This window comes from Gymnodraco acuticeps, unplaced genomic scaffold (assembly GCF_902827175.1).
Source record: "Gymnodraco acuticeps unplaced genomic scaffold, fGymAcu1.1, whole genome shotgun sequence".
Classification (NCBI taxonomy): Eukaryota; Metazoa; Chordata; class Actinopteri; order Perciformes; family Bathydraconidae; genus Gymnodraco; species Gymnodraco acuticeps.
The window spans coordinates 676,619-690,116 of NW_022991436.1; the positions used below are offsets into that span (position 1 = coordinate 676,619).

The window sequence follows — 13,498 nt, forward strand, 5'->3', positions numbered from 1 at the left end:
ACCTTACAGTGACAGCTCACTATATCATTGAGGGAAAGATGAGACAAAATGTTCTCAGAACAAAAGCCATCTACACAGTCCAAACAGGACAAGTGGTGGCTGAAGAAATTGGAGAAATTCTGCAAAAATGTGGCATTATCAATAAAATAGCGGCTGTCACGGTTGATAATGCAGCGAATATGGATGTGGCCATAAAAAGCCTACATATCATAAAGCTAGGCTGTTTTGCACACACACTCAATCTTGGGGCACAAAGTGTCTATTCTCTGGCATTGGTGACAAAATGGACAGCAAAGATGTTGTCGTCTGGATGAAGCATTCATCCATGGGAAAGACTGTGCTCCGGGAAAAGCAACAACTCCTAAGTAAGCAACCCTCAGATTACTTAATGTAACCATTCTATACGACAGCTCATTAGTGCATTATGTATATTTTGAAGGTCTTAATTTGTTAACACAATGCAAGAAACATTATATAGATCTTATAAAAACTGAATCTTCTTATATAGATGATCATGATTCATCATCATGAGACAAGATAACTTTATTGTCTGTCACAAAGCGAACACAAACAATGCATATTTAAAATGCATTTAAACAGATACACGTAGAATAGAAATAAAACTGTTCAAAAAATAATCACATTTCTCAATCAGATTTTCTTGTTTGTGTTATAGATCTGCCAAAACGCTCTAATTCTTGATGTGAGAACTCGTTGGAATTCCCTCTATATGATGTTGGAACGATTCCTTGAGCAATATCCTGCCATTCAAGCAGCCAGCCTCGATAAGCATCTGAGAAAGCCAATGGAGAGGGACCGACTTGCTCGACTGACAGAGGACGATTTTAGAAGGGCAGAGGAATTCATCCATCTGATGAAAGTCTTATACACATCCACACTCAGTGTTTCCTCTGAAAAGAGCCCCACTTGCGGTCAGATCCTTCCAATTCTCCGAAAGCTTGAGAAGCATTTCACTGTTGATGAAGAGGGAGACATAGTGTTGGTGTCCAGCCTGAAGCAGGCTGTCTGGGGAAACCTTTCCAACCGGTACCAAACTGATGGCATCAGAAACTTTCTTGAAGAGGCCACTGCATTAGACCCTCGTTTCAAACACCATGTGGAGGACAGCACTGTCTGGGACCGGATCAAGGAGAAGGTGATGGTAGGAAAGCTGACTGAGTCTAAACAGCCAACAGAACTGGACCGTGGAAGATGGTGTAACACAGCAGCAGTCTCTCACTCAAAGAGAGAATGAGGAGGAAGAAGATGGAGAGGAGAGTGAGGAAGAGCAGGAGCAGCCACCTCCCTGCAGCAGCAAGAGGGCTAAAAATGACTCTGCTTGAGGAGCTTTTTGCTGCTGAAGACAGCCTGAAGATAAATAACTTATCAACAAGCACCACGTCCACCCAGCAGTACCAGACTGACAGAGAGCTGAAGATGTACCAAGACATGCCACCTACAATGACATCTGATGACCCTGCTGTCTGGTGGTGGAACAAAATAACCACTTATCCTTTGCTCTCAGAGGTGGCCTTTTCATATTTGTGTGTGCAGGCTTCCTCAACCCCTAGTGAGAGGGTTTTCTCCACTGCTGGAGATACAAATTGCCCAGAAAGATCACGCATACTACCAGAAAAGGCTGATATGCTGATTTTTCTCAACAATAACTGTTGAGTTAGCCAGGTGTTGTGCACTGAATGCACTTTAGTTCAACCATTTGGCCCTTATTGTTGCTCGGACTGACTTTTCTCGAACAGGAGGACTTATATGACTTATGTCAGTAGGTTTCCTGCTGCTACCTCAGTTGAAATAAAGCACAGCTATTGTGTATTTTTTGTATTTATAAAAATGTCAGTTAAAGCTTGAAAGAATAAAGATATTTTTGTTATCCAAACATTTGACCTCTTTCTTTTACAATTTTGGAATTGAAACGGGGAATCGATAAGAATCGGAATCGATACGTTTCAAACAATACCCATCCCTAATGAAGGGTCAGTAAAGCTCGTAAGAAATTTCTTTAATTTTGGTAAAACTCAAGGCTGATGTATTACTTTCTTGGGGTCAAAGGTCAAATGTATAATAGGAAAAAGTGACTTTTTGGAAAGTCATGGATGTAAACTGCAAATGAACCTTTTGCTGATGCATACACCCACGAGGTGGTTATTCCAGTACACCAGGCAACGGTAAACTCATTAGCCTCCATGAATGACGCATCCGTTTTGATCTTTGAGGTAAATGCAGAGAACTCCTATAGCTAATTTGTGTAATAGGCCTGCTGAAAATGCAACGCAGGTCACAGTTTTTCCATAATCTGATAAATGACGTCTGTTATGAAGAAATCAAAACTCAAAAAGGAGTTTTGACAGACCAGAGGAGACCAAGGAAACACAAAACCTTTGAGTTGTTAATATTGTTTCTCTTTGTTTATACATATATCCCCAAAACGTAAAACCGCTCTAAAATCCCGTCCCTATCCATCTTAATCTCCTGATGTGCAGGCCTGTCCCTGCTCCTTGCCCTGTTTAATGCAGCTAATATTGGCATATGTATGTTGCTAATGCTTAAGTTTATCTCTCCAAGCCAAGGACAGGGGTAGGTGAAAGTCAAACTGCAGCATCACATACTCACTCACAGCTGTCACTACCTCTGGAAAAGACAAGCACTTAGAGGGAGGGGGAGGGAGAGAGGAGGAGGGAGGGAGGAGGAAGGCAGCGGGCACTAATGGCGCATTTCCACTAATGGCGCATTTCCACTGCAGCGCGTAGCACGGTTTAAGCGTGCCGTGCCAAACCGTTTTTTGTTGCGTTTCCACCAGGGGTAGTTCCGGCTAACGGGTACTGTTTCAATGTTTTTCTGGCACTCCAAAATCCAGGTTCTTTCCGGGCCAACAACCGGGCTGAATATGCCAAACTAGAGAGAATTGCTAGCAAGGGGGCTACAACTACAACCAAATGAACATATTTTACCGTGATTTAATTGTAATACACGTTTCAAAATGATTCCGAAGTAACACCATACTGATACCGGTTAGTAAAAACCATGAATTAATGCTTTGACAAATCTGCAGACAGACGGCAGGCGAAAAACCTGCGTGTTTTCTGAATGGAGATCGGCTAAGCTAACGCAGTATATGCTCCGACCGTCCACACTCACAGCAACGGCCTATACAGACATAAATAAACCAGCGACTGTATTCGCCATGACACAGGCAGTCTGTGGTTTGTACTTGTTTAACTTTTGTCTAGTTTCTGAACAGATATGAGGAGCTGTGAGCTCTGAGGGCTAACAGCTAACGGCTGATGTTGGTTTTGTGGTTCGCATTGAAGATGACGTCGCGGCTCCGCCTACACTGCGTTACTATAGTTACTGCCCCAGCAACTAAACTGTAATGGAAACACAGCATAAAGTGAGCCTGGCCTACCAAGGCCTAACTATACCGTACTAAGCCATGTGAGGCCCTGCAGTGGAAATGCGCCATTAAGTGGTGTCCATTTCTGGTGGGACTGGGCCTTCATCAACGAGTGTGGATGTTTCCCTTGTACCAAATGTTTGAACACATAACATTGGAACACTGTTTGGAAGGTGAATACAACTTAGAAAATAAATCATACAGGTATAAAAAAGAGGCAGAGGGGAGGAGGATGGGAGATACATTGCTTGTATTTTTGTTTAAATGGCTGGAGGGATACACAAAATGGAGCAACCTTTAACAGAATGGATTGAAGGAGAACTGATTACTGATCTAAAAGAGAAAATAAGAGAGATGCATGACATCAGATCAGAGTATGACTTAATGACGGGGAAATATAATACACGGAAACCGAAACAGAGGGAGGCAAAGGAACAGGAAGATTATTGTCTCCTCTGGGTGATGGTTTTGCTGTTGTGATGACAGCCATTAACAGCAACACAACACACTCCAGATGTGGTGCAATAATGGTGCAATCCCATGGCCAATGAAAACATGTTTTGTTTAAAGGGGACCTATCATGCAAAATGCACTTTTTGATGTCTTTTATACATAAATATGTGTCCCAGGTGTGTCAGGGAACTCACGCAGCGTAAAAAAATAAAACCCTCTCTTCTTTCCTCTGTACCCAAACCTCCAAAAAAGGGGCTACAACGGAGCTGATCCAGATTTGCGTCCGATATGACGTAATATCGGAAATGTAGGCTGGCTTTACACCCACGGCCCTATCAGAAACGTTGCTATCAGAAACAATGCCCGACTGTTTTGGACGTAATATGGTCGGTGTTTACATTAGCATCGCTAACACTCAGAGCTAACCTGTACGGCACAGAGCATGTGTGTGAAGAAGCAGGAAATAAAAAAGGAACTCACCTTGTGGTATAACCGCCAAGAGAGAAAGCCTTTGAGCTCCATACTGTTTCAGAAATAATCCTTGATAATCCATGATATGGCGTTTCATCACCACAGAATCTGCCGGTAGAATCTCCCGCATGAGCTCAGCCCCCTCCTTTTTTTTTTATCAATTCTTTTTTTTTAAAGCTTTATACTCCAAATCAGCACTTTTGAAATAGAGGGATATGAGGCATGGCTAGAATGGGTGATCTGTTTGGTATTTTGAGCAAAAAACTTCATAGACATGTTTTTTATATTTTTTTATATATCTGAGACCTACAGTATATTGCCTAAAAATAGCATGATGGGTCCACTTTAAAATCTTTAGATCTTTTTGGGGTACAGTTTTTATCCACTGTGTTTTACTTTTAAACAAACCGTGTATGCTGCTTTAGTTTACTAAAATACCTACATTTATAAAGAAATTCAGAACCATCTCTCTCAACATAGCTAAAATGATCCACAGGAAGTAACATTTTTGATGACTTTGGTCTTAGTTTTGTAGTTTTTGTCGTTGTTCCTAGCAGTTGTACTGACAATGTAATATTCCATATCAAGTTAGAATGTAACTTGTTGTAAGCAAGTTGTAAGCATGGAATGTTACGTAAGAAAGCAACATAAAAAAAGCAACATAAAGAACACAAAATAAGAAAGCAACGTAAAGAAAGCAACGTAAAGAAAGCAACGTAAGCATTAAAGTAACATTTAATTTGGAGTATGCAAGTAACTTTATGTAAAAATTAGGGCTGTCAAGTTAACGCAAAAAAAAATTAACGCCATTAATTATTTTAACGCATGTGTATTTTTTGTCCTCGGCCGCCCCGTAGTTTCAGAGCGCATCGAGTTTAAAATACCATCGACAAGCTGTCGATGACGCTGACAGCCCCGCTCCTGCCGTCCGCTTGCGGCAGCAGACCACACTTCCACGCTCACCGGCAGGCACGGATTGGCCATCGGGAGGACCGGGAGGGTGTGTGTATGTGTGGCGCGAGAGAGAGACCTTACGTGTATTGTTGTTGTTAGCATCTGGTGCTAGCTAGCAGCGCTAACGGATATAAGGAGCTGTTTAAATGAAAACAGAGGAGCGACATTTCGCCGACAACTGCGCCGAGCACTTGACTTTATGCAGGAAGCCAGACAGTGGGACATTGTACAAAAAGTCAGCACACTCAGCACGGATAGTGCGCAACATGATTGCAGCGTCCAGGCAGCTCCCGTTCGAGCATATGCCTTGAGTTGCACATAGCTCCAACGATCTCTCACACACACACACACACACACACACACCACACACACACACACACACACACACACACACACACACACACACACACACACACACACACACACACACACACACACACACACACACACACACACACACACACACACACACACACACACACACACACACACCACACACACACACACACACACACACACACACACACACACCACACACACACACACACACACACACACACACACACACACACACACACCACACACACACACACACACACACACACACACACAGTATGAGAGAGGTTCCAGGTTGAATTGAGGCGGATATTTGTAATGTTCAGAGGTTGTTGTGTTTAATATTCATGAGAATATTTGTCATTGTTCAAATGAAACAAACATTAGCATAAAGCATATTTGTCCACTATGTTGATAAGAGTATTAAAAACTTGAAAAATATTCCTCTAAGGTACATTTAGAACAGATAAAAAATGTGCGATTAATTTGCGACTAATCGCGATTAACTATTTTAATCGACTGACAGCCCTAGTAAAAATAACTCAACGGTGATTTTGGTTTCACAAAAGGACACAAGTCTCTTTGGTTGTTCTTTTTTTACTGTCACATCAAATTATTTGATAATCCTGCTGCAATTAGCTGATTTCGATGTTATAACTGAAAGAAATCAGGGCCAACATTGCAAGAATGAATAAAGTTTTAATAAGCAGTCCTTTCACTTCTTCATCCCAAACTGTTGCATTACAACGAGACTACAACTCGTAAATTAAAGCTAAAACCATTTAGGCTCCACACAACACAGATGTTGTGTCTGTCAGTGTTCCAGAAGTGCTGTAAAAGCTTCAGTTACATCATATTCACTTCAACATATCTGCTGAACTCAGCACACACATCTAAATTATTGGCAGTGACAGCCAAGGTGTGTGTGTGATGACCTCACCAGAACAGCATGTGTGTATGTGAGGCTGCTGGTATTGATGTTCCACTGTGCTGCAGTCACATGTGACTGCAGTGTCTTTTACCGACACACACACACACACACACACACACACACACACACACACACACACACACACACACACACACACACACACACGAATGCAACACACACACACACACACACAACTTATTAATGCAGTGGTCCCTCTCTCCTCTTCCCTCTCTCTCCCCTGTACCTCGCTCAAACACACGTACAGTGAAAGTACACACACTGCAGAGATGTGTTCTCATGCCTCAGCAAACACAGTTCCTTCCCAGCTTGAGTGAAACACTAGCAGACTGCGGTATAACTTTATTCTGCTGCTTTCACTCTGACTAGACTTAAACCTGGGTGATCCTACATCCAAGGTCAGTCAAAAGTTATAATAAATCCTATCATGAAAACTGTGTGGATGGAAAATATCTGAAAGTAATTACAGTTCCTTTGCACTCTCTGATAAAAGTAGCCTAATAAAAACATAATGAAATATTGCTTTCAAATGATCAAGAAATTCAAAAAAGTCAATGTTATTGAAAACTGTTTTGTAAAAATATAATAGTTGAACTAAAGTGTGGGGTCACCGCTTAGCTCATTTGGTAGAGCTTACAGATTAAATCATCTCTTCGATCTCCTCCTTTCAAATCTAGTTCTCCAAAAGAGGCTAAACTGTCCTATATAAAATCATCTTAAACAAATAAAATGAATAATGTGTTCCTTTAGTGAAATATGTGACTTACAGTAATACCTCACTTTAAACATTTAACAAGACAATCAAACCAGAAAGAAATTAACCTTTGCAATTCAATATGTTATTCATAATGATGCATGTTGTGTGACTATTCTCTATCATATGATACAAAATGGGCAGGACTAAAGGTTTGCCCTTACTGACATTGAGGATGGATGAGATGTTGGTTTTCCATTCATTTCAAATAGCAGAAGTCCGTTTTATGAAGTCAAAAAATTAAATGAAAGGAAAAGCAAAACATTTCAAACTACAGAATAAATAAGATAAAGATGAATAAGTAACAAGACAAGATATGTAGAAAAAAATAAGAAAGACAGTTGGAGATTACCATGAATAAGAAAAACAACACAAAATAAAAAGACAGATGATGTGAAAATAAAAAGAAATAGTGTCTGGGATTTATGAACAAATAAAGCAGAGGCTTAGCTGTTTTACTAAGGGTGATAGAGATGGGTGATCCTCCCTTGTCTCAAACAATAGATCTCATTGATTGGTACTGGTTCTGACATGTACCCTGACCATCAGAATGAATAGGCCAATATGTCAATCTAGCAAGTTATGTCAAAAATATTTGATATTAACAGATAACATTTCTCATGGAACTCATAAGACATTATTGTCACCCTGTCCGTCCTTACACACTGCCAAATCCTGCCTCCCTGTCACCCCTCTACAGAGAGAATATGTTCCTCCAAAACGTATTTGGCATGTCTTTTTATGGGAAAGTAACTTTTAGGAGACCAGGCCTCCAGTATATAACCTGCCCATTTCCACTCATTCCCTGAGTCAAAGTAGCACCGTTGTTCTTTCAAGCCTCCAGGACCCTATTCTGACCCAGTCCCGGAGGTAGTACCTGCATGTAAGCCTTTATTTCTCAAATAAATTATATACCTTTCCTTTGGCAATGAATCATTGAAATGTCCCTGTTGCCATGTTTGTCTGCATTGGGTTCCATCCCTCGTTGCTTGTGCAATGTATTAGTCATCACAATGATATCACGATGACTCCAGACACTCTGGTTGGATATTCAGGTGAATTAAGCTATTAATTAATATGGTTGCCTTAAGCCTCTAGCCTGAGACAGGGATGAGGTCCGAGCTACACACCTCCAGTCTTTTTTCATCTCTCAAAGCTGTAGTCTTCAGCACTAACCAACGCTGACTCAAGTGACATTACTTTAAGACATTATGACAAGGACAGACATGGCTAAATTAACAAGGACCATCAAGAGCACCACAGAGGGACTCTGTTGAACCTTTTCTAGCATCAAATAGAAAGAGTCAAAGGTTATCAATCAGTAGAAAGTTGAAAAGATCAAGGACATCAGAAACAATATATAATGAGAAACCCAATGGGCCTAGAATTTATCCTTGAGGGGTCCCACATCAAGGTGAATATCCTATCACATGAGGGTCTGTGGTGCATCAGGAATCTGATTGACAGCCTATGATATGAAAACATTTGTGAAGCCTGGTGGTAAAAAATCTGTTGTCCACACACAGTGTCTCTAACACCCATATGGCACTTACAAAATGTAGCCAAAAGACCAATATAGTTACCAGTATTTTATATAGTCACACAAACGCACAAACAGCCAGAGGATGTGTGCCTGCTTATGGTGATCATCATCATACCAGCAGGGCATGGGTATGTCACACATTGCATGTGAGAGAGGATAGGACAGGCTGGTGGTTTATCATAAAGGATTCAGAAATAATGCACGCACTTCTGGCCGATGTGCCACCTCCATTTAACAGCAATATATCAAACTAATCAACAGCCAGCCCTGCCAATTTATTACCATGATGAATCTGGAATTGGTAATGTATACATGAAATTCTGATAAGCAACGTCTTTAAATGTCACATTAATGTTTCAAAATACTGGAAAGTTATAATAATTGAATTTACAACTGCTTCTTGAGCATTTTAATCATAAGTTAAGTTTCCTCATCTTTAGGAGTATTACTCACCCTTTATCAAATGTCATGTAATGTCTTTGGATGGAGTTTTCTATATTGTGTATAACATTGGTCCAGTGTTTTTGGATCTTGACCGATAAAAAGGACTTAAAGTCAGGGTATCTTCCCAGTGAATCCCACAAATATTAACTTAGCTACAAGTGCTATCAAAATGTTGTTCCCTTAAGCTTGTTGTTATTTCAAAACTGACAGCTAAATACAGTCTCACATTCAACTCATTGTACCACACTGTGCCACTGGCTGGGAGCTGATTGTGTGTGTTTGTGTGTGTTGATGGTAATGATGCTTATACAGCACTGTCTCCAGGCTGACACAGCGCAACAATGACAGAGAGATAGAAAGACCACATCAGCGAATAGAAGTGAGACCAAAATAAAAAGCAATAAAGATATAATGAGTCAAGATAAGGCCTGAACAACACAAGAAAAACACAGGAGAAATAGCGACGTAGTGAGACACTCAGTTAATTTAAGTCTAGACAGGGTTGGCCAAAGTGACAAGGCAATTACACTTTATCTTTGACACACACACACACACACACACACACACACACACACACACACACACACACACACACACACACACACACACACACACACACACACACACACACACACCACACACACAACACACCACACACACACACACACACACACACACACACACACACACACACACACACACACACACACACACACACACACACACACACACACACACACCACACACACCACACACACACACACACACACACACACACACACACACCACACACACACACACACACACACACACACACACACACACACACACACACACACACACACACACACACGTTGAAAACAACATTAATTATTAACAAATCTTGTTTCTACGGTATAACATCTGAGGAGAAAGCCATTGTATTGCAGCGCGTATTAAACTCAGAATCAATAAATGATCACTGCATTAGTACAATTGTTAACAATAACAACTGTCCTTTGGTCAAAGCAGGGCTGGGAAATGAATGGAATTTTAATTTCATGTACAATTTTGGCCTCCAAAAAGGATGAAAACAAGATAATCAAGATTATTCGATTAGTTTTGCCAGGTTATGCTCATATTTTGCTCATTTCCTTACAACCAACGGCTCTATGATTGAAGGGGGTTACTAAAGTGAAGTATCCCAATGCTGACGATATGTTTGAAAGCTTTTCTGAGCTAACGTTAGCTCACAAAGCTAAAAGGTTTGCTAGTCACTTATTACAACAATTAAGAGGGAGATATGTTTTCAGATGTGACAAAAAAACACTAATTTATTATCATCTCCAGCTTGCTTTCGTGTTTTAATATTTTAAAAAGTTGGCCATTTAATTAATAAAGCGATTCAAAGGGGACTTTACTCAAGGGTACCAGCCCACAGAGGAAAGAAAGCAACTACATTTCATCATTCTCTCAATAGAAAATAAAAACTAGTGTTGTTCCTTGTTGGTACAAATGACCCCCCTCCCTTGAGGTTCGAACAAAGCCCCCTCTATATATTAATCCATGTCTCTGTGTCTCTACAGGGCTTTTGTGTCTGCTCTATTTAACTCCCCAGCTCTGGACTGCTCTCCTTTCCTCAAATCCTCCAGTAGTCTCTTATCTTTATTGCTTATTTCCTAATCTCCCAGCTCTACACTTTATTTCTACCAGTCATCCATCTTTTGTTCACTTCATCTGTAAAAGTCAGAATGTTTATGCAGAGCTTATTTTATAAAGCTACAACATGTCAGGCACTTTTACAAGCAACTAATGAAGCTTAGTAAAAGTTCAGTAATAAAGACTCATTATATGTCTCTTGTTTTTATCTAATCAACTGATGGGTGTTTACTCTTTCAAGCTAAACCAATCAGATTTTGCCAAATTCTCCCTGAGCCAATGATAACGTTCCTGTCAAACTGGTAAGATGACTCTTCACATTTTACACTTCTGACAAACACATATTTCCCGAATGCTGCCGACAGAAAACAAGACAAAATGTAAAAAACCTATGAAATTACTACTTTATTCCTTCAAAAAAGAGCCTCAAGAGAAGTCTGTTGACTCATCTCGAGCAATAGAGTGGTGCAGTGACGAGTCCTAAAACCCGGAAGTGAGTTAGCATTTTACCACGTCTCAGAGTCAATGGGATTTCTCCATAAGATTTTGGAAAATAGCTGGAAATAAGGTCTGTGGTTGACACAAATTTAAGAGACGGATCACGTTTTGTTCTAAGACATTAAATACATCAGCAGTGACCCCACTGGTGATTTCTGAAGAGTTTACGTGTCTGAAAAACGATGGTTGTTAACAAGTGGCTGAATAGGACTACAGAAGATGTCCAGGCCGTTTTACGTCATTACACCGAACACGTAAAACACTCCCGCTAAGTTTGTTTGCCCTGTTCTGCTTGAAAGCAAGTACCTGCGCTCTTGCAAACTGTTAAAACAAACGCTTTAACTTGTACAATTTTGAATCTGTATTTTTGAATATCGATCTTAAGTTGGAGTGACGTTGAAGCAGCGACCCTGCTGTATTTCGTTTATAGCATAACGTTAGCATTTTGCTTCTGGCGATTAGATTTATGATTCGAAAATTATAAGTAGGGTAGACATGTGGATATTATCCGGCTGAACAAAACGTGCATTTATCAGGTTCGTTTTCCACAGACCTTATTTCGAGCTATTTTCCAAAATCCTGTGGAGAAATCCCATTGCTTTTTTGTCGAGGAAACCCATGCGCAGCTTACTTCCGGGTAAATAAGTCATCCCTGCGCCACTCTATGTGGATATCAAAACAGTTTCATAATCTTTGAATGGCTCTAGATACACTTTCTTGAGTCTGAGAAATAACCAATATGAGTTTGTAGTGATGTTATCAGGGTTATCCCAGCTGAGCCTTGGAGACCACAATATATTTTATACAGCAAGCTTTTTAATGAAAAGATGTTGTTATTGTGCTGTAATGGGGTTTTGAAAGTTGAACCTTTCGATAGATGAAAGGATCAGAATGTATTTATCTCTGCTGCTTCAATTTGAATCATAAAAATATTTAAAAATATATACATAAACTAAGGTGTATTACATTAGTTATATTTTTGAATTCATAAGACATGGTTTTATCCTTTAAGAGAGCTTAGGACACAAACAGTGCAATACAGTTTTATTTTACCCAGACGACTTACATTAAAAACCTTGACTCTTGTAAATGCCCACAAGCCAACTCAACTCTCACTCCCTCCTGAAAAGAGGACGTCCCTAGAGGGATCAACATCACATCCATGAAAAGCATCACTTCCTCTTCACATCTTTGCTTAAACGCTCACAGCGACTCACCACTCTTGGTGTCCTTTCCATCCAGTAAGGGTCGGTAGTCGCTCTTGGAGACCGTCTCTCCCACCTTGTCATCATAGCTCTCTTTCTCCAGTGAAGCGACAAAGTCCCTCTTCATTAGGGCCTCAGCAGGGGCCCCACCTGGGACTCCACCTCCACCCCCACCCAGAGCATCTCGCAGGCTCAGGTCCATAGTCCTGTTACTATGGAGAGAAAAAGGAGAGGTGTGATTACATTTATTATTTGTTTATGACTGCCTCTTTTTTGCTGTCTTTATAGTCGTATTTACTGTTCGTCATAAATAAAATTGCACCCTCTTCCTTTCAATGATCCTCATTCATACAGTATGCGACAGACCTCTTACATCTTTTGCAAGCTTGTCGATTCAGGTGAGAGTGCAAACTATTTCTAGACGGATTGCAGATGCAGGATGATAACAGAAACTGAAGTGTGTGATACGTTTCTTTACCCTGTGCTTTAGCTGTTCTAGTATGTCCTCTCTCTCTCAATAGAGGTACATGCTTGCTTGTGGAATACCAATCTAAGGGAGAGTCGAAGGGATAATAACTATTGAAACTTTGGTGGATTTCAATTAATTCATTATTTCAATGAAAATAGAAAAACTGAACCAACTACCTCTCTTTACTAAAGCTACTAAGATATATGATACGATAATACCTCAATGGTCAGGTCAAGTCTGAAAGTTGACTTGCATCACAGCAGCTCCATTTCCAACATCAACATGGATAAATATCAAGACACAATACATGAAAAATCACTGATAGAAACATGCTCAAAGACCCTTTAGCATGTATTTGATCTGGGATTTAGCTCT

General features: G+C 40.3%; 1 protein-coding gene across 6 annotated transcripts in view; it reads right to left on the reverse strand.

Annotated features, from left to right (window-relative positions):
• map4l (microtubule associated protein 4 like) overlaps positions 1 to 13,498 on the reverse strand; it is a 99,617-nt gene that overhangs the window by 66,015 nt on the left and 20,104 nt on the right. For all 6 annotated transcript variants that reach the window (XM_034196234.1, XM_034196238.1, XM_034196237.1 and 3 more), the window contains exon 2: positions 12,667 to 12,866. In XM_034196234.1, coding sequence (XP_034052125.1) covers positions 12,667 to 12,856 — 190 coding nt within the window. In that variant the 5' untranslated portion in view covers positions 12,857 to 12,866. The remainder of the gene's footprint in view (positions 1 to 12,666; positions 12,867 to 13,498) is intronic.